The 19,182-nt window shown below is 51.4% G+C and overlaps 1 protein-coding gene across 1 annotated transcript in view; it reads left to right on the top strand.

Annotated features, from left to right (window-relative positions):
• Positions 1–1,923: 1,923 nt before the first annotated feature.
• Positions 1,924–19,182, top strand: part of ACAP3 (ArfGAP with coiled-coil, ankyrin repeat and PH domains 3) — a 72,181-nt gene continuing 54,922 nt past the window's right edge. Inside the window, exon 1 of the mRNA XM_069034947.1 lies at positions 1,924–2,010. Within this exon, the coding sequence (XP_068891048.1) occupies positions 1,964–2,010 (47 nt within the window). The 5' untranslated portion in view covers positions 1,924–1,963. The remainder of the gene's footprint in view (positions 2,011–19,182) is intronic.

Below are 19,182 nucleotides of genomic sequence, written 5' to 3' on the forward strand. Positions count from 1 at the left end.
CGTCTGTGGTGCTCAGTGGGTGGAGGATCAGGACTAATTAGCCTCATTTAGCAACACCACATTTTGTTGCCTGTCCTGTGGCAAACAGGTTCAGTTCAGCCGGACCCACAAACCCAGATGTGCTCCTTCCCCGGGTGATTGCAGAGGAGTTCCTGCAGATTTATCCCGTGGCTGCTGGCAGCAGCAAATCCACTGCCTATGGAAAATTAAAAACTAGATTAGGGAGTAACAGGATTGGTGCCAATCCTGCTGCTGCTGCTGGTATGGAATTGCACAGTCGGGTTGGGTTTGTTCTTCCTGCAGTGCACACACACAGCCTGGTGGGAGTCCTGCCTGGAAATCATGGAATGGTTTGGGTTGGAAGGTTTCAATTCAGTTATTCCAACTCTGCCATGAGCAGGGTCACCTTCCACCAGGCCAGTTTGCTCACCCTGACCTCGAGTATTTCTATGGATGGGAATGTTTCCAGCCAAAAATTCCTCTCTGGCATGACCAGCTGCCCTTGGGGTTGTCACAATCCACCTGAGCTGGTGTCACAGCCAGCTCAGCCCTGAGCCACAAGTCCTGAGTGTCTTCTGAGCACCCATCCTCACCCAAACAGGAGGAACAGGCAAAGCTTTCTTCACAGAAAGGGTGGTGAGATATTGGAATGGGCTGCCCAAGGAGGTGGTGGAGTCCCCATCCCTGGAGGTTTTTAAGGAAGGACTGGATGGGGCACTCAGTGCCAGGTCTGGGTGACATGGTGGAGCTGGGTCACAGGTTGGAGTCGATGGTTTCACTTTAAAAAGGACATTGAGGGGCTGGAGCGTGTCCAGCAAAGGGCAACGAGGCTCTCAAAGGTCTAAAAATGGCTTTTGAGGAACAGCTGAGGGAGCTGGGTTTGGTCAGGGTTGAGAAGAGGAGGCTCAGGGGGACCTCAGCACTTTACAACTCCCTGACAGGAGGGCGGAGTGAGGTGGGGTCTGGCCTATTCTGCTGTGACTGCAGTGAGAGGATGAGAGGAAGCTGAGACAGGGGAGATTCCGATCAGATATTGAAAAAATTGGGGTGCTCAGGCCTTGGCATGGCTGCCCAGGGAGGTGGGGGAGTCCCCGTCCCTGGAGGTGCCCAAGAGGCTCCTGGCCATGGCTCTGGGTGATGCGGTTTGGGGGTGATCCTAAAGCTCTCTCCAGCGGAGGATTCCGTGACTCTGGGATCTCAGAAGTCCTTCCCAGCCCGACCGAACCCGCGGTTCTCAGCGGAGGGGACGCGCCCCATGTCACCCACCCAGAGGGGGCCGGGAGGGGGAACCGCGGGCCGGTTCTGTGTCGGTGCCGTGTCGGTGCCGTGTCGGGGCAGTGTCGGTGCCGTGTCCGTGCCGTGTCCGCTCTGCGGGAGGCGGATCGGTGCCGTGTCGGTGCTACGGGGGGCGGGCCGGTTCTGTACGTGGTACTGCGGGAGGCGGGTCTGTGCTGTACCGGAGCCGTGTCGGTGCTGCGAGAGGCGGATCGGAGCCGCGTCAGGGCTGTACCGGGGGCTGTACCCGGTACTACGGGAGGCGGGTCCGTTCTGTGTCAGTGCCGTGTCGGTGCTGCGGGAGGCGGGCCGGTGCCGTACCGGGAGCTGGGCTGTACCCGGTGCCGTGTCAGGGCCGCACCCGGTTCCGTGCCGCTGCCGTACCCGGTTCCGTGCCGGTGCCGCGGGAGGCGGGCCGGTGCCGTACCCGGTTCCGTGCCGGTGCCGTACCCGGTTCCGTGCCGGTGCCGCGGGAGGCGGGCCGGTGCCGTACCCGGTTCCGTGCCGGTGCCGCGGGAGGCGGGCCGGTGCCGCGGGAGGCGGGCCGGTGCCGTACCCGGTTCCGTGCCGGTGCCGCGGGAGGCGGGCCGGTGCCGCGGGCGGGCGGGGGGCGGGCGCTGCCCGCGCGTCTCGGGGCCGGCGGGCGATGCGCTTCCTCCGCTGAGCGCAGCGCGGCCGAGCCGGCAGGATGACGGTGGAGTTCGAGGAGTGCATCAAGGACTCGCCCCGGTTCCGGTAAGCGCAGGGCCGGCGGGGCCGCTCCGGGAATGGCGAGGGGGGGACGCGGGGACGGGCAGGGCCCCACCGGGCCGCGATCCGCGGGGCCGCGCCCGGCAAGCGGGGACCGGCCCCGCACCCCCGGGCCGGTGGATGGGCTGGAGCCGGGGCCCAGCGCGCTCAGCCGGCAGCCGGGGATGCCTCCGGCCGCAGGCGTTGCCCTCCCGTGCCCCGCATCCCTCCCGCATCCTACCCTCCCGTACCCCGCATCCCTCCCGCATCCCGCCCTCCTGAACCCCGCATCCCTCCCGTGCCCCTCATCCCTCCCGCATCCCGCCCTCCCCCGCTGCGTTCGGACGCTTGGCAGATGAAAAATTAGGATTTGTCGGGCTCGCCGGTGCCGGATCCCGGTGGGAGCAGGGCGAGCGGGCATCACCCCGCGGGGCTCAGCCGGGCGGCGCTGATTGGAACCGCCCGCAGAGCCGGGGCTGAGGAATACACTCATTTTCCATGCGGTCACATTCCCATCTCTTGGAGGGTGGATTTTTTTAGCGGTCTTGGAGGAATCTGGGCTGTGACAACAAAGACTCCGGCTTGGCTGTGCTGCATCCGCATCAGGCCGCTCCAGAAATGCTCGGGGCTGGAGCAGAAGGAGCCGCCACGCTCCGGGGCTGATGCTCCATTGTGCCAGGAGCATCCTGCCTTCGTGTCCGGTTGGGCTCGGATGTCCTGGGCTATTGAGGGAACAGCAGAGCTTCCACAGGGAGCAATTCCCTGCCTCAGCGCTGGGTCTGGCTGAGGGAAATACAGACAATAGCCTGCGGGAGCAATTTGGGCTGGCTGCGTGTGCAGGGGAAGGAGTGTCAGGGGGTCTCTGCTTCCTGCAGACATTTCGTGTTGTTCCTTCTCAGAATCTTTTTGTTAATTAAAAAAAGCAGCTGGAAGTGCATTTTAAGATGGTTTCTTGGAGTGCAGGCTCCATCCAGAAGGGCCGCAGTGGTCTGTGGCTGAGGCTCGGCTGACAAATTGTCATTTTGTGGCTGGTTGTGTGCGGTTGTGGAGAGCTGCAGGTAACACGAACACCTGGGCGAGTGCACCTCCTTTATTCCTGCGTGTGGGGATGTGGGAAGGGTCCTCCTCCACGTGCTTTAATTTTAATTCCGTGGGGAAATCCTGCTCTTCCTGGTGCTGACAGGTGATGGGCAGTGTCAGGTGAGATGACAGCTTTGTCTTACCCAGGCTGGTGCTGGAATTACGGGAGTTTTCCATCAGGGAAAAATTAGGTACGAAATCCCTGCTTTAATCCTCTGCTCACTTAGCATCAATAAGGATTTATCCACCTCTTTTTCCCCCTTTTTTTGCCTGTCATTTCATCCCATTGTGCTGCTGAGCATGTGAACTGCTCGGTGGCACCCAGCCAGAGCTGTGACTTCACTGTCCAGATGTCTCATCCCAAATGGCAGTGACCCTTTTCCTGGTGACGTCAGGATTGATTGATGTGTTTATTTATTTATTTTGCCCCGTGGTGTGTGTGTGTGTGTGTGTGTGGGCTCGGGGCCAAGTTTCTTAGCATGCAGGCAGCATCATTCTGCTCTGTCTGCTCCGTCCATAAAAACAAAACAGCTCTCAGAGCACTCTCTTGGACCTTTATCAAAAGCCACTTATTTAAGCCTGGAATTATGAACTATTTCCCCAATGGCCAGACACAGTCTGCCTGTTTGAGGGAGAACAAGAGATTGGGCTGGAGGAATAAGCTTGGATGTGTGGAATAAGCTGGAATATGTGGAGCAGGGGAATGTTTAAACTAAGAACACCTCAAATAGTGAGAAATCCTGACGTGAGCAGGAAAAAAAAGAACCAAGTCGAATTATTCAGGCTTTCTCAAAGGCTGCAGGGTTCAGCCTCTTCCTGTATTTTCCTTCCTTCCAGGTCTTTAATTAGTTCTTTTGTTGTAATTATTTGTTGGGAATGCAAGGGAATCCTTGGACGTGTGTAAGGGACAGGACTTCTCCCACAGAACATGGCATGTCCCTAAAACATTGCAACTATAAAAAAGGAAAATATACCTATAAATACAGAAATAGAGATGGAAATGAGGTGAGAGAAAGCTCCACGCTCTCAACAGAGACTGAGACAGCAAAAATTGAAGTCCTTTGCCATTTGTGGAAGAGGCAAAAATGGAATGCAGGTTTCCCAGTCTGGGGATCATCCTCCCTTTCCTGCTGCACCCACAGAGCCCCTCTGCACTTCCCAGAGAAGGTTTGCCCCGTGTTTTCCAGCTGATTTATTCTCCTCCATGGAGAGCCTTTGAAACAATCAAATTGTCTTCTGTTTGCCACACACAGGGAGGAAAAAAATCCTCCCAAAAAAAAAAAAATTACACAGGATGAACAAACACCGGATGAAACATCTCCTGATAATTAGCAATCACCTCCAACTCCATGTCAAATCCATCCTCAGAACGCCCTCATTGCTTTCAACTTTATAAATTCCAGTTCCTACAAGGAAAACTTGTCTCTTTTTGTTTTAAACTTCATAATTTAAATGTGTCTAACCTCCACCTTGGCAGATAAGGCTGATTTCTGCCAGGCATCTTGTAGAGGCGTGTCTGCAATTGCAGTAAACAATTTAATGACCTGGAAGGACCTGTTCTTGCACATCTGAGTGCAGCCCTGGTAGATAGCCTGGCTTTCATCTCCCACGAGGAGTTTGGGAAATCTAGGAACACCTTCCTGGCTTGTCCCACTCACTCAGGGAAGCTGGTGGTCTGGAGTGCTGCAAAAAAGGACTCATTGCTGTCCAGACCCTTGCAGATCTTTAAGGAACAGCTTAGATGAGTAAATCTGATCATTCTGGGATTGGAACAAGGTGGTTTTTAAGGTCCCTTCCCACCTGAAGTATTTTGTGATTCCCTGATTCATTCTGGCAAAAACGAAGCCCAGAGAAGCTGTGGGTCCATCCAGCCTGAAAATTTCCAGGGATGGAGGAGCCTGGGAGTGTCCAAGGCCAGGCTGATGGGGCTTGGAGCAAGCTGGGACAGTGGGAGGTGGCACTGGAGGATTTTTAAGGCCCCCCCTCACCCAACCCAACCCATTCCAACCCATCTGTGGCATCACTGCTCACCCTGGCTGTCCATGCACTCCAGGAACCCTCGGGGGAATGAGGGAAGAACAGGAACAAGTGGCAGAGGCTGGGCCTGGCTGCAGCCCTCCCTCTGTGGGCCCCAGAAAACCCCAAATTCCTCAGGGGTAACTCCCCAAAGGGCGGGAGCCCAGCCTTTGTTTCCATAACTGACATTAGTGTTGTAATTGTTGTTATTAATGACGCTGATTAATCAGCCCTGGTGTGAGGTCAGGGTTCCCTGTGTGTGGATGAGCCAGAGCTGCTGGAATCTTCTCCTGAGGATGCTCCTGTGGGATGGTTAAAACATCCCTGAATGGACATCCACGCCCCAGGGAGCTCCATGCTGCTGAGCAGGAGCGGGAGATTTGGGATTGAGGATCTGAGGGGTGCCTGCTCCACTCCCCCCACCCCTCCCAGCCTCCTGGTTGTGGTTCAGACATTCCCAGGATTTCCTGGGGCAGAGCTGAGAGCCAGGGCCATGGGCAGGGACCTTTGTCTGGCACTGTCTGCACCTTGCTGTGGCTCTCCTCAGGCAGGGAAAGGTGTAGGGATGTAATTCCAGCTCCAGGAAGGAGGCAGGGAAATTAAAAAGTCTCTTGCCAGAGGAAAGGGAAGTGGAAAAATGAGTACATTTAGGAAATATTTTCTAGCTCTGATTGGGGTGTTCCAAACAGAGCGGGAAGAATTAAAACCCTGAGTCAAGCTGATCCAGCTCAGACTGATAAGAGATGGAATTAGACAAGTTTAAAGCCATCAGAACCAGTTTTAGTGCTGGGTGAATGTGTCAGCCAAGGCCTCCACAGAAAACACCTCAGTGTGATGTTCAGCTGATCCTGAACACCATTACCAGGCAGTTTGAGGGCAGCCAAACGTCTTAACTTGCTACTCCAAAGCAAATTTAAATTACAGAATGGCCAGAGGAAGGATGTTCATCTGTTGAGCTAAATCAATGTAACAAATTGATTTTGGCATTGATTTGAAATTGGCTTTTGTTGCACGAGGCTTCTTGAGGAAGCAGGGTCCCCAATAATTGATGGCAGTCACCTGAGAGGACACCCAGAGAGAGCCTGAATCAGCCCCTGATGAGCACAGCTCCTGCTCTGGCAGCACGAGAGAGGAGAAATTATCATAAAGGCAGCTTGAAATGATCTGCATCCACTCTAACACGTGTCTTTATTTCTTATCCCTTTCTTTCTTATCTCTTTATCTATTCCTTATCTCTTTATTTATTTCTTATCTCTTCACCCCTGCGCTCCTAAAGTCAGAGAGGCTGAGGAAGGGGCAAGTCCAAGCAAAAATGTCACCCTGGAGTTGCTTCCTCTCCTGGTACCACTTAGAGCTGCCCATCCTGTCCTTCCAGACCCCAAATAATTCTGTGGGAAGCTTTCCCTGTTGGAGTGAGGATTTATTCCCTCTCCTGGTTCCGTCTCCCATCCTGTCCATCCAGCCCTAAATGTCTTTGGGTGAAGCTTTCCCCATGGAGTGAGTGAGGATTTGTTCCCTCTCCTGCTTTCCAGCCTCCCTTTTTCAGCATCACTTTAAGATGACCCCAAATCATTAACACAGAACCAAACCTGGCTTTACTGGGGTTGTACTGGGACAGGTTTGATGGTGGGGTCCATCCTTAATCCAGGACCCTCACGTGGCTCTGGGGTTTTTCCTCCACAGCACAGGAATACCTGGAAGCAGAAATCCCTCAATCTGAGCTTCCCTAGCATTAAAATTCCCCTGGGAATCCTGAAGTGCTCGGGAAAAGCTGCAGCCCCTCAGCCTGCAGTGCTGTGGGCAGATCTGAAGGGTTTTATTCCTTTTGTAGTCAGGGAAAATCCCCTGCTAGGAGAGAATTTGACAGTTCTGACTTGAAATCTGGCTTTGGAAAACATAGGTGGTGCTTTATTCCTTCATTTTGGCCAACAGTTTCCTTAATAACTCTGAATTGTGAGCTGGATAAATTGGGTGTCCCAAATTTTGGAAGGTAAAACCTCAGGGATCCATCCCAACTCACCAAATCAGAGAAGGATTTTTTAATTATATTTTTTTTCCCCCCCAAGATAAAACTGCCCAGACTTTGCAGTGGATGCTATTAAAGAAAGAAATGCCATCTTTAAACAATGAAATGCCATCTCCAAACTATGAAATGCCATCTCTAGGGCTGCTTGTGGGAGCTGGAGCTCAGGAGTTTTCCTGGTGCAGCACAAGGCCAAGAGAAATTTCGTTATTTTGTTATTTGGTAATTGGATGATTGTTACTGGAACAACACTTGTGTGGCACATCTTGCTTTGTCACAGTGAGAACATCTGCAAACTTTGAAATAACGGGGCAGTTCCTGAGTATTTTTTTTTTTATTTTAAAAAATATTATTTTATTTTATTTTATTTTATTTTATTTTATTTTATTTTATTTTATTTTATTTTATTTTATTTTATTTTATTTTATTTTATTTTATTTTATTTTATTTTATTTTTATTTTTATTTTTTTTATTTTATTTTTTAATTTTATTTTATTTTTAAATTTTTTTTTTTTTTTAAATTTTAAATTCTTTTAAAATTCATTTTTTATTTTTTATTTTCAGTTGCTTTTCATCTGAAGCCTTGCTTGCTTTTCCAGTAGCTGTTCCTCTCTGTTGTCTCTCTGCTGGCCACACACAGATGAAAAAAAATCCCTTTTGTCTCCTGACATTCTTCTTCTCTCTTCTTCTGCTTCCCATGAGTGTAAGGAGAAATCCTGACTGATTTGTCACCTGGATCTGAGGGTGAGGGTGTTCTTCATCCCCTCAAAGCCTTCCAGAGGCAGGATCCATAAGCTTTGTCCTTTAGGATGTCCCAAAACCACTGGAAGAGCCAAAGATTGGGAGCTGTGGTGACAGAACGAGGAGTAAGGGGGTCAAACTGAAAAAGGGGAGACTTAGGTGGGATTTTCAGAAGGAATTCTTCCCTGTGAGGGTGGTGAGGGGCTGGGATGGAATTCCCGGAGCAGCTGTGGCTGCCCCATCCCTGGAAGTGTCCCAGGCCAGCTTGGAGCACCCTGGGACACTGGGAGGTGTCCCTGCCCGTGGCAGGGGGTGGGAATGGATGACTTTTGAGGTCCCTTCCAGCCCAAACCCTGCAGGATTCCAAGCTGTGCCACTTGCTGGTTTTCCAGCTGCTATAAGGAATGGGAAAGGGTCAGAAGTGGGATGACAGAGTTTGCTAAAAGGAAAATAAAAACCCCCAAATAGCAATAACCCCGTGGTGGAAGAGGGCAGTGAGAGCCAGAGGTGATGAAGCTGAGAGCTGCTGATTCAGATTATCTGTGCTCTGGAATTATCCAGGGGGGATCACTGGGGAGGGCCACATGGCCTGGAAATTGTGCTCTGCTGGTTGTCTTGGCACTGTTTAATGGCCCTGGATCCCAACCCTGCTCCTCCAGGGACTGCAGGATGGCCAGGTCAACACGTGGGTGAGCTTGACAGTTCTGACTTGAAATCCGGCCTGGAATAAATAAGAGCTGCTTTATGCCTTATTTTTGGGAAGAAGTTTCCTTAATAACTATGAATTGTGAATTGTGTTAATTTGGTGTCTCACAGGTTTGGAAGGTAAAACCTCAGGGATCCATCCCAACTCCCCAAATCAGAAAAGGATTTTTTAATTATTTTTTTTCCCCCCTCAAGATAAAACTGCCCAGACTTTGGGCAGGCTCTGTGCCTGGAGGATTTTTCTGCTGTGCCAGGCATCCCTCAGGGTTATCAGTGACACAGCCCGTTAATCTGGGGGCTTTTGCAGGGTTCTGCACTGTCAGTAGGGCAGTTCAGCCGTGCCCTGTAATCGCTGGATAAGGAATAAAGCACTGCTAATGTAGGGATCAGGGCGCTGCAAATTCCATTACATCTCCAGAGTTCATTAAACACACGCTGGGGGATCCTGTGAGTCCCTTTTCCCAGCGTTTCCTGCTTTGTGGGACACGTCCTGAGGTGGCCACGCTGCTCAGAGCAGAGGGAACGAGGCCGAAGGCTCCCAGTTTGGTGTCAGGGCTTAGCAAGGAACAGCTGAACGCTGGAAAGCGTTTGTGCCCTGGATTGTTTGAGGGAAGGAACAGCAGGAAGGCTGGGAGCTGTAAGCAGAGCTGCAGGAGGGACTTTTTGGGCTGGCTGCAGCTGTCCCTGGGCTGTCCCCCAGTCTGTCAGGCCGAGCACGGCCCGGCCCCAGCTCACACCAGCAATTCCCACCCTCAGTTTCCTGTGATTGCAAAACCACTTCAATTCCTGCACCCAAAACCAACCTGAAGGTGCAAAACTGGGCTGGAAGCGTCCTGAAGTGCTGTTCTGGAGGGGCAGGGATGGGAGGGAGGAATGAAACTCCAGCTTTGGCATCCCAGGCTGTTCGGAAGCGACGCTGGCCCCTTTAAAGCCTGGTTTCATAACACGATGAAATTTCAGCCACAGGATGAATTTTTTTGCAGCAGGAAGGCCACAGAACCAGGAGTTTTTCTGGCTTTGCTTAAAATCAAGCCAGGCTGCTGCTGGCTGTGCGAGCTTGGTTATCTGGGATAAAGAAAAGAGCCCTTGAAAGGGACCTGCAGTCCAAGCCTGGTTGAATTTTGGGGACAGGACCAAATGTTTCCCTGGGGCTGAGGGTTTCTGTGCTTGTTTGCTTGCAGCTCTCCTCTCTCTCAGGGCTGGATTCTGATTCCAGGCATTTGCAGTCCTTCCTGAGTGCACTTTCCCAAGTGTTTGTTCCACACAGGGATTGTTGGCTCTCCTCAGAGCTGAGGTGGTTCCTATCGAAGGTAAAAATGAGGGTGGAGGAGAGGAAGTGATAAAAAAGCAGAAAGCACCAGTGTTCCTGTGGGGAAAGGAACCAGGAGCAGAATTTGTTCCCTCTTTGACAGCAATTCCAGGCTCTGAGGGAGAAGGGAAGGAGGAAAAAGGGAAAAGAGAGGTTTTTACCTGCCAGCAGCTTTGTGATTGCTGCTTTCCCTTCTTTGGGGTGCTGGAGAGTTAAAATCTTGGAATGGGCAAGGATTTGAGGGGCAGAATTCCCTGCCTGGAGGGTGTTGGAACACTGGGAGTTTTATTCCTTAATCCCAGGGATGTGGGGAGGGACTGGAGGGCTCACCTGGAGGTGGGGGCATCTTCCAGGCTGCACAGGGGTGAATTTGGGGTGAATTGGGGGTGAATTAGAGGTGAATTGGTGAATTAAAGGTGAATTTGGGATGAATTAGAGGTGAATTGGGGGCGAATAAAGGTGAGTTGGGGGTGAATTAGGGGTGAATTGGGGGTGAATTAGAGGTGAATTGGGGGTGAATTAGGGGTGAATTGGGGGTGAATTAAAGGTGAATTTGGGATAAATTAGAGGTGAATTGGGGGTGAATTAGAGGTGAATTGGGGGTGAATTAAAGGTGAATTGGAGGTGAATTAGGAGTGAATTGAGGGTGAATTAGAGGTGAATTGGGGGTGAATTTGGGCTAAATCACAGACTATGTTGGAAGGGACCCACAGGGATCATGGAGTCCAACTCCCAGCCTGGCATGATTTCTGGGATGTGTCTGCCAGCCTCCCTCTCTGCAGGACCCCCAGGACAAGGCAGCAGCGCTGGGATAATGAACAATTTTATTCCTGTGAGGAGGGTGGAGGCTGATTTCCTGCAGCTCCACTGCATCCATGCCCAGCTGCAGCCACCCTGGCCCCCAGCCCAGCCAGGGCTGCCCTTGGCAGCAGTCACAGCCCCCAGCGTGGCTGGCTGGGCACCAGCGAGGGAAAACATCCTGGGCCGTGTTCTGCTGCTGGTGCTGGAGCTGCTGGGGGGGGAGGGAAAAGGGGTTGTGGTTCAAGAAAAGAGATTAGGAGAGAGCACAGGGTATGCTGGGCACTCTGGAAGGATTTAGGAGTCCTGTGTGCTGAGGACCTGGCTGTGCTGCAGCCCATGGTGGGTGCAGGGTCTGTCCTGCCAGCCCCGGGCACACAAACCCCACAGGGGTCGGGGCAGCCCTGAGCCAGCCCCACGTGGTGCTGCAGGAGCTGATTACTCCTCACTGCTCCCCAAAGAAGCAAATGAAGCAGGATAATTGCCCCTGCACAAGCTGCTGGAAAAGGATTCCAGGCTTTTCTGTGGGTAGGTGCTTGTTTTGGCTTTCTGGAGAGGGTTTGTGTTGAAGCGGCATATCCACAAATTCCGTTTTAATTCTGCTTTAATTCCGTTTGTTTCTGCACGTTGCTGTCTCCTCTGGCCTTTCTTTTTATAAAGGGCAGAATTCAGCTCAGAGACTCTGATTTATAGGAAGGAAAGACCAGGGGAAAAGAAGACTGGAGAGGCTGTAGGTGTGTTCTCAACCCACTGAAGGTGAGGTTAACCAAACAAACGCAGTGTGGGGCGTTCACAGAGCCTCTCACGCTTCGGGTTCTTGTCTTGCTTCACCTCCTCTGCAGGAAAAGTTGACTTTGCCTCCGTGCCAGGCCTCTCCTTGAGGGAAGGGAGAACATTCTGCTGCTCTGATGGAGTTCAGCATCACTGATCTTGCCTAGAGGAAACGGGGATCAGGGGGAATGAGTCCTCAATACCACTCATCCCTTACTTTTATTTATTCCTCTCAAGGGTTGGGTACAGTCCCAGTTTTCAAGCTCCAGCTTCCCCTGACACCTCTCCTGAGGGAACAGAACTGTTGTGATGTGGCTGTGGAATTAATCCCCATGTGAAAAATGGGTGTTCTCCTCAAAAAATTCGTGTTCTCCTCAACTCCCTGACAATGCAGCCAGGGAACAGGGACAGGATAAGAGGAAATGGCCTCAGCTGCACCAGGGGAGGGTCAGGGTGGCCATCAGGAGGAATTTCTCCATGGAAAGGGTGGTCAGGCCTTGGAACTGCCCAGGGAGGTTTGGAGGTGTCCAAGGAAGGCCTGGACGTGGCACTCAGTGACAAGGTGGGGGTTGGTCACAGCTTGGACTCGTTGGCCTTCGGGGCTTTCCCATGCTGGGGTTCTGGGATAACCCCCCCATGTGCACACTCCCCCACATCCCAGCGGGGCCATTCCCAGGGAAGGGCAGGGAAGCAGAGCAGGGAATTCCGTCATTCCAGAGGATTAGAGGGCTGATGTCACAGCTCATGGGTGGCACGTCCCAGAGGGAAGGGCTCATTCAGTCCTTAAATAAGCATCGAGGGGCACCGTCTAAACAGATTAAATCATATCAGAGAGTGAGATAATCCCTTCCCTGCATCCCCAGGCTGCTCCAGCACACTCCAGCAGGGCTTAATCATTCCCATTCTCTTTGGGAAATGCTGCTACTCACAGCACCGGCCTGTGTGAATGTATGTGTAAATGCAGATGTGCTTCCAGGGCTTGGAATCATCTGGATAAGGTAAAAGGATATTTTATGGGAATAAAATGTCCTGTATGCACAGAGATGAGTCCTTTCTCAGCACCCAGGGGTTGTGCCAGGCTTCACTGAGGCATCCCCAGGGTGCTGCCAGCTTGGCAGAGTTGGGGGAGTGCAGGAATCTCCTGAAGAGCAGCCCCCTAAGCCTTGTCCCTTGTCCCTGCTCCGTTCCAGCTCAGGGACACAGTGCTGCTTCCCACAGCTCAGCCTCTCTGCAGAGCCTCCCCCCTTTGTTCCCTGATAAACCCAGCTTTTGGCAGGAAGTGAGGATTTGTCCCCGTGCCGTGACCTCGCCCCGGGATGTCAGAACAGCCACCACTGTGCTGGCACTGACCGAGCCAGAGGCCCCTCTGCCTTCCCTCCCTTTCCCTCCTTTTCCCTTTTCCTTTCCCTTCCCCACACTTCCCACACTTCTCCCATTCCCAGATTTCCTGCTGGTGCTCCTGGAGCTGCAGGGATCTGCCCACCTAGAGTTTGGGGGCCGGGGAGGCAGCAAAGTGACATTTGTGGAGGGACATCCTGCCTTTATTCCCAGAGTGGAATCCAAGCCAGATTGAGCTGGGGAGTTTGGAACAAGCTCTTGATGTGCCACTGACTCATCTGAATCGGGAGATAAAGCATGAAAATGTGGGATGAGGCCAAATCAGTAAAAAGGGCTGAGACCCTGGAAAACTCCAGGCTGGGATTTGTGTGTGGATGGGCTGGGAAGATGGCACATCCAGGCTCGTGGGCTTTCATCTCCGCTTGTGTTCCCTCAGCTCCCTGAGCTTTCACCTGCAGTTCGGAGCCGTGGGGGTGGAGAAACGTGTGGGATGCCAGGAAATGAAGAGTGGAGGTTTTTAGCTGAATCCTCAGCGTGGAGGATGGAAATCTGTGAATCCTGCAGGGCTGAGTTCTGTTGTTCTGCCCCTGGACTTGGTGCTGGAGTTCTTTTCCTCTGCTCAGCCCCAGCTCCTACAATGCCAGCTTTGTTCTGCCTTGCCTGGACTGCAGCACTCAGCACAGAGGATGCTTTAATTTTACTCCAAGCCCTGATCCCTGTTTCCTGCCTGATGATTCCCTCTTCCCTCAACAATTTGGCTTTTTCTGTGAGCTTGGGAATGCAGAGCAGGGTCTGGGAATGCAGCAGGACAGGGATGCTCATCCTGCAAGGATGATTCAGAACCTCAGAGGGATGGTCTGTCACAGAGAGCACACAAACCACGTGTAGCTGGTGAAAATCCCATCAGCTGCGCTCCAAAATGTCCTTCCCCAAAGCTGGATCATAGAGACACCGATTTTTCACATGGGGATTAATTCCACAGCCACATTCCCTTGGGAGAGGTGTCAGGGGAAGCTGGAGCTTGAAAACTGGGACTGCACCCAAGCCTTGAGAGGAATAAATAAAAGTAAGGGATGAGTAGTTCTAGGGCTTTTATTCATACTCCCCCAGCAGCCCCATAAACTCTCATCCCTTTAGGAAAGGGTTGTGGCACTGGGAAATAATCCCGGTTGTTTCGTGGCGCCGGGGCACAGCAAAATCCATTTGGCACCTCTGGGAGGGTGACAAATTGTCACTTGTCACCCCAGTGCCACCCAACTCTGCCAGGGCAGAGGAAGGGGCAGGGACCTGCCCTGCTTGGTCCCTCAGCTCTTGTGCAGCCAGGGAGGGCAGGAGCTCGGCTGGGCTTGGCAGGACACGACACAGGAAAAGCCTTTTCAGCCCCAAACAAAGCGAGCCCAGAGGTTGGGGAGCTCCAGCTCCCAGCCAAGGCCCGGGGAGGGAGGGGGAAAAAAAAGAAATAAAGAGCTTTTAGTGCTGAAAGAGATCCCTGCTGGCAGAGGGGAGCCTGAGCTCCTCTGTGCACTGGGGGAAGTCTCAACAAAAGCTGCTGGAGCTCCTCCAGCCCTGTGGGTAAACGGATGCCACCAAGGTCACTTGGGGAGAAGACAGAGCTGTTTGAGGCGAGTTGTTTTTTGATAAGTCCATTTTGCTTGTCAAAGAAAGCAAACAAATGTCATCTAAAGGGGCTCGTGGCACATAAAGAGTCTTTCTTCAGCTCAGGAAAAGAATATTCCTGTGTTCAGTGCTGGCTGTGCAGCTTCCCTGTTGTTCCAGGCCTGCATCTCTCACTGGACTTTCCTCAAAGTGGTGCTAAAATCTCTTGCTAAAATCTCCTGCTAAATTCTCCTGCTGAATCAACCCTGCAGCTGTGCTGTTCTCCTGCAAAAAAATGAATATTCAGAGCAGAGAGAAAGGTGGAGATCCATCCAGGCTGAAAACCAGGGATAAATTCCTGGCCCTCAGCAGGAATGGTGCAGTGAGCTCAAGGTGGGAGCTGCTGTGTGGTGCTGAGCAGATGATCCCTGTCAGTTCTCTGCCCATCCATCAGCATTAAACACACAGAGGAGATGATCCATGGGGAGAATCCATCACTTGGAAGTGCCCAGCTCAGCGTCTGAGCTGAGAAATTACTCTCAGCAAGCTGAAAGGCACAAGAACTGTGTTAATTAAACAAGAAACGGGCAGTTCTGACTGCTCTGACAAGAGCAGAACCCCTCTCTGCCCTTAGGATGGAGCATTTTTAAAGTCCACTCCAATTCCTGTCAGTCAGGGCACAGAATCCCACAGAGGTTCCCGTTCCTTGCTGGTTTTAGCACAATTTGCACAAAATTCTGCATTCTGAAACCACCACAGGGCTCTGGGGAGGAGGGAGCCAGAGCCACCTGCCCTCTCCAAATCCCTTTTCTACTGTGACTCCCCTTTTCACTCACCCTGACAGACCAGCAGTGGAAATTCAGCAGAACCCTGACGTTGGTGCTCTGCTTCCCTTTCCTCCCAAGATTTGGGAAGCTCCTCAAGCACAATTAGGAAATAATTTGCTGCAACTTCTGTCAGGATTTCCCCTCTGGGCTGCAGCGAGGGGTGGTGAACATTGAAGTGCCTTCAGTGCAGCTTTTCCCCTCTGTTTTACACCCAGAGCTGGGCCTGGGGAGGTCCTGCTGCTCCTGGAAGGTTTGGGTGGGAGTTGCCCAAGGAAAAACCTGTTACCATGAGATCCATGACATAAGGAGTGCATTAGGAGGGCTCAGGAAGGATTTCATCTTTAAGCCATTAAATCCTGGAGTAACTGAGGTTGGAAAAGACCTCTGGAGGTCATCTAATCCCAGTGACCTTCCCCAAGTAGCTCCTTGATGCTGCAGGAACTCGGGCTGGATATCAGGAAGTAGCAATGGAGAAAAACACTCAGTAAACTCAAATATTTGATTAAATTCCGGTTCCAAATTCTTATCATCTGAACATAAATGAGAAGAAATACTGGGAATTTTGTGTGTGTAGAAGAGTTCATAAAAGACCCCATCATGTCTCCTGAAAACTGCCAGGTTCTTGCTAAATATTAATGCACAAAGTCAACTGAACACACCAAGCAACCAAACTCCGAAGTCTTACTCATCGTGCTTCAAAGCCTTGTCTAAACATCCACCTCCAGCCTCTCAGGGAAGGGTAGGAGCTGTAAACTGACATTTAACATGTTCCAGACACAGACCTGGGGCTTTGTGGAGCTGTGCAGAAACGTTCAGAGCGCTGCTGCCAAAGCCAGAGCTGAGTTTGGGCACAGAATCTCTTCACCTCGGAGCAAAGTGGGTTTAGGGGTTGTGTACCTGCATTAAACTCTGTGGAAAATGGGAGAAAAGAGAACACCAAACACCAGGAAATGTCTGCAAAGTGAAAAGCAGATTTGGGCATTAGAAAGAGTGAGGATTTGGCTCTGGTGGTACTTGGTGCTCTGTGGGAAAGGAGCTGGAGCTGATGGATTTGATGAGAAATTCCAGTTTTTGAGCAATCCCTGAAAGGAAGAAGAGATTTTTCAGTAGGCTTTTGGAAAAAAAAACAAACCAAAAAACCAAATGAGGATAAAACAACGAAGAGAGAGATGATTTTAGTGTCACAGTGTGAGTTTGTGCTGTTCCACCTGGGATTTTTTTCCTGCAGGAAACTCTCTCCTGCTTCCAGGGTCACACTGGCCCAGCCTCCCACATCTGCATCATGCCCGCAGCCATCTGTGGAGAGATTTTAGTCAAGATTAGAAATACAGCTTATTCCATTATCCTGGAGCAAAACACAACCACTAGAAACAGCTTTTCTATTACCATTTCTCCATTAAGCAATTGGTGGGAGAAAAAAACCAAACCTTTATCCCAAGGACAGAGACATTTTAATGAGTTCAATCCCCTCCACACTCCTTAGCTCACAAGAGGGGCAGTAAATGAATTATTCCTTACAAAACCTGTCACGAACCTCAGGTAATGTGATTAAAACAATTCAATTTAATTTTTTTTTTTTTAGTGACTAAAAGCGAGTGGCTTTAAAATTATTTTTACAATCTGTTTTTACCTGGGTTTCTCCCACTTATTCCAAAGCCCAGTGTAAATTTTGTGGTGAAGCAGCGATTTCCAGAGGGAGGAAATCAGCAGGGAATGGAGCTGTCTGGAAAGGGAAGCAGAGGGAGAACACACAGTGCTGGTGATTTGAGAATTAAATGGTTTCTGGCTGCTCAGGGTGGTTGAAAGGACAGGTAGCAGAAAATATTATTCCTGCAGCAGTGCCAGCGGATCAGATCCGTGTGAAATTAGCATAACACTTGCTATAAATAGATTTATCTGGGGCAGAGCAAAGCTCAGCTGTTTTGACCAGAGTCACCTCTAAACAAAGCAGATCCTTGCTGCCTAAACCCTCATCCTGGGGGCTGATGGAGCAGGTTCTGTCCCAGAGATTTTCCAGGAGATTCCCCAGGGGATGGTCCCACTGAGGATGTGCTGAACCAACCTCTCCTCTCTGTGTCAGCCAAGCTCCCAGGAATGCCAAAAACCCCTGGCACTGTGCTCCCATGGCCAGGCAGGTGGCACTGACCCCACCAGATCCATTTGGGACACCCCAAATGGGCTCCAGGAACCAAACCAAGGCAGCACCTCACAGATTCTCCCACTTCCCTCCAAACACAAACTCAGCTTTTCCTCTCACCCCACAGCCCATCCTGCTGGGGCCTGGCCCCTGGCAGGGTCATTCTGTGTCCCTGAAGCCACCTGAGACCTCTGCCAGGTGACACTTGGGGGGGCTCAACAGTATCCTGCCAAAAGGGTGTTGTTATTATTATTATTATTATTATTATTATTATTATTATTATTACCACCATTCTTACCATTATTATTATCATTATTATTATTATTTTTTTTTTACAGGAGAGGCAGTGGGGTGGTGGAAGGCCATGAAGAAGAGGAATATTTGTGCCTCTAGATATCCCCTTGAAAGAGGGGAAAATTCTACTTGCCCCCCTCAATTTTCCTCTATTTTTTGGAGCAAGACCCCTCCCAAAGTGGAAGTGGGGTTTAGTGCCCACTTTATGTCTGGTTTTCTTTGCTGGCTCCCTGTTCCCTCTCCCCAGCCCCTCAGGCCGTCCTGGTGTTGGCCTTTTTGCGAGTTCTGCCTGGCTGTTGTGTTTTCCCGGTGATTTATGGTTTCCTGTGGGCTCGCCCGGAATGTGAGGCAGGAGCTGCCTCCTGCTTTGTCACTTCTGGGCAGAAAGGGAAACCGGGATCAGCAGCAGCAGCTCAGGGATTTTGGGGGTGTTCCCAGGCTGATAGCAAAGCTTTGGGAAGGATCAGAGCTGTGGGATCAGGCCGGGCTGAAGGCACCCCGAGCTCCAGACCAGGCCCAAACCGCCCCAGCCACTATTTCTGCTTAGCTGGAGCACACATTTGGGTGTTCTCACACAGAAAAAGCATCCATCTCTTTCTTATTCCTTATTTACATCAGCTGGATGTGCAGGAAGCCCTCACACCACGAGCAAAGGCCGCGTTAAGGCTTGGCAGGGCTGAAATTGAGCTCGTGCCTGCACGGAGAGCCTTGGAAATGTGAGGAGGAAACTAAAGCAGGGTGCTGGGTGTTGTTCCTGCCTTTTCCCCAGGAGAACGTGGTGGTTTTGAGGTGGTGGTGGGTCATTTCTGTGCCTGGGATGGAGGAAAAACCCCTTTGGAGCATTAACCCCTGGAACAAATCAAACTCCCTGTGGTTCTGGGCAGGGGAAAGGCTGAGTTTTGTGCTTTTTGGGCTTCTTGGTGTGGCAGAGCCACCAGTTCTGAGGAGTTTTTGGCAGTTGTTTTCCAGTCCAGGCCTGTGTGATCTCAAGGATGGAGAATCCAGGGCCGTGGCTTGGCCTTGACTCAGCCTCAAATCAAACCCAGGCACCAAATCCTTTCCTTGTTCCTTTTCTTCCTGGGACATCTCACTCAGGACTCTGCATTCCCAACTTCCCAGTGCAGGGAGAGGATGTTGGCTGTGCAGAACACTGGAAAAATGGATATTCCATGGATCAGGGTCTCCAAACACAACCTGCCTCCTCTTAGACCCAAAACCTCTTCTGCCACCTCTCACCTGCCCAAAAATGTAGCAGGTGGCTGTGCCAGAGCAGCATCCTTGGCTTGGAATGTGGGAATCCTGTGGATCCCTGCTGGATGGCCTCAACAGTGGCTCTGGAGGTGGAGATCCAGCCTGGAGGAATATTTTGCCAGCAGTTTGTGGCAGCTGAAGGCAGACGTGGGGTTCGCTCCCCTCCCTTCCTTTGAACGAGGCACGTGGTGAAATATTCCCTTTGTTAATCTTTGGAATGGGATTATCAGAACAGAAGTGCTCATGTGTGGAGAAAAAAAAGCCCTTTCAAAGCCCTCCCAGAGCTGCTGC

This window comes from Aphelocoma coerulescens, chromosome 21 (genome assembly GCF_041296385.1).
Source record: "Aphelocoma coerulescens isolate FSJ_1873_10779 chromosome 21, UR_Acoe_1.0, whole genome shotgun sequence".
Classification (NCBI taxonomy): Eukaryota; Metazoa; Chordata; class Aves; order Passeriformes; family Corvidae; genus Aphelocoma; species Aphelocoma coerulescens.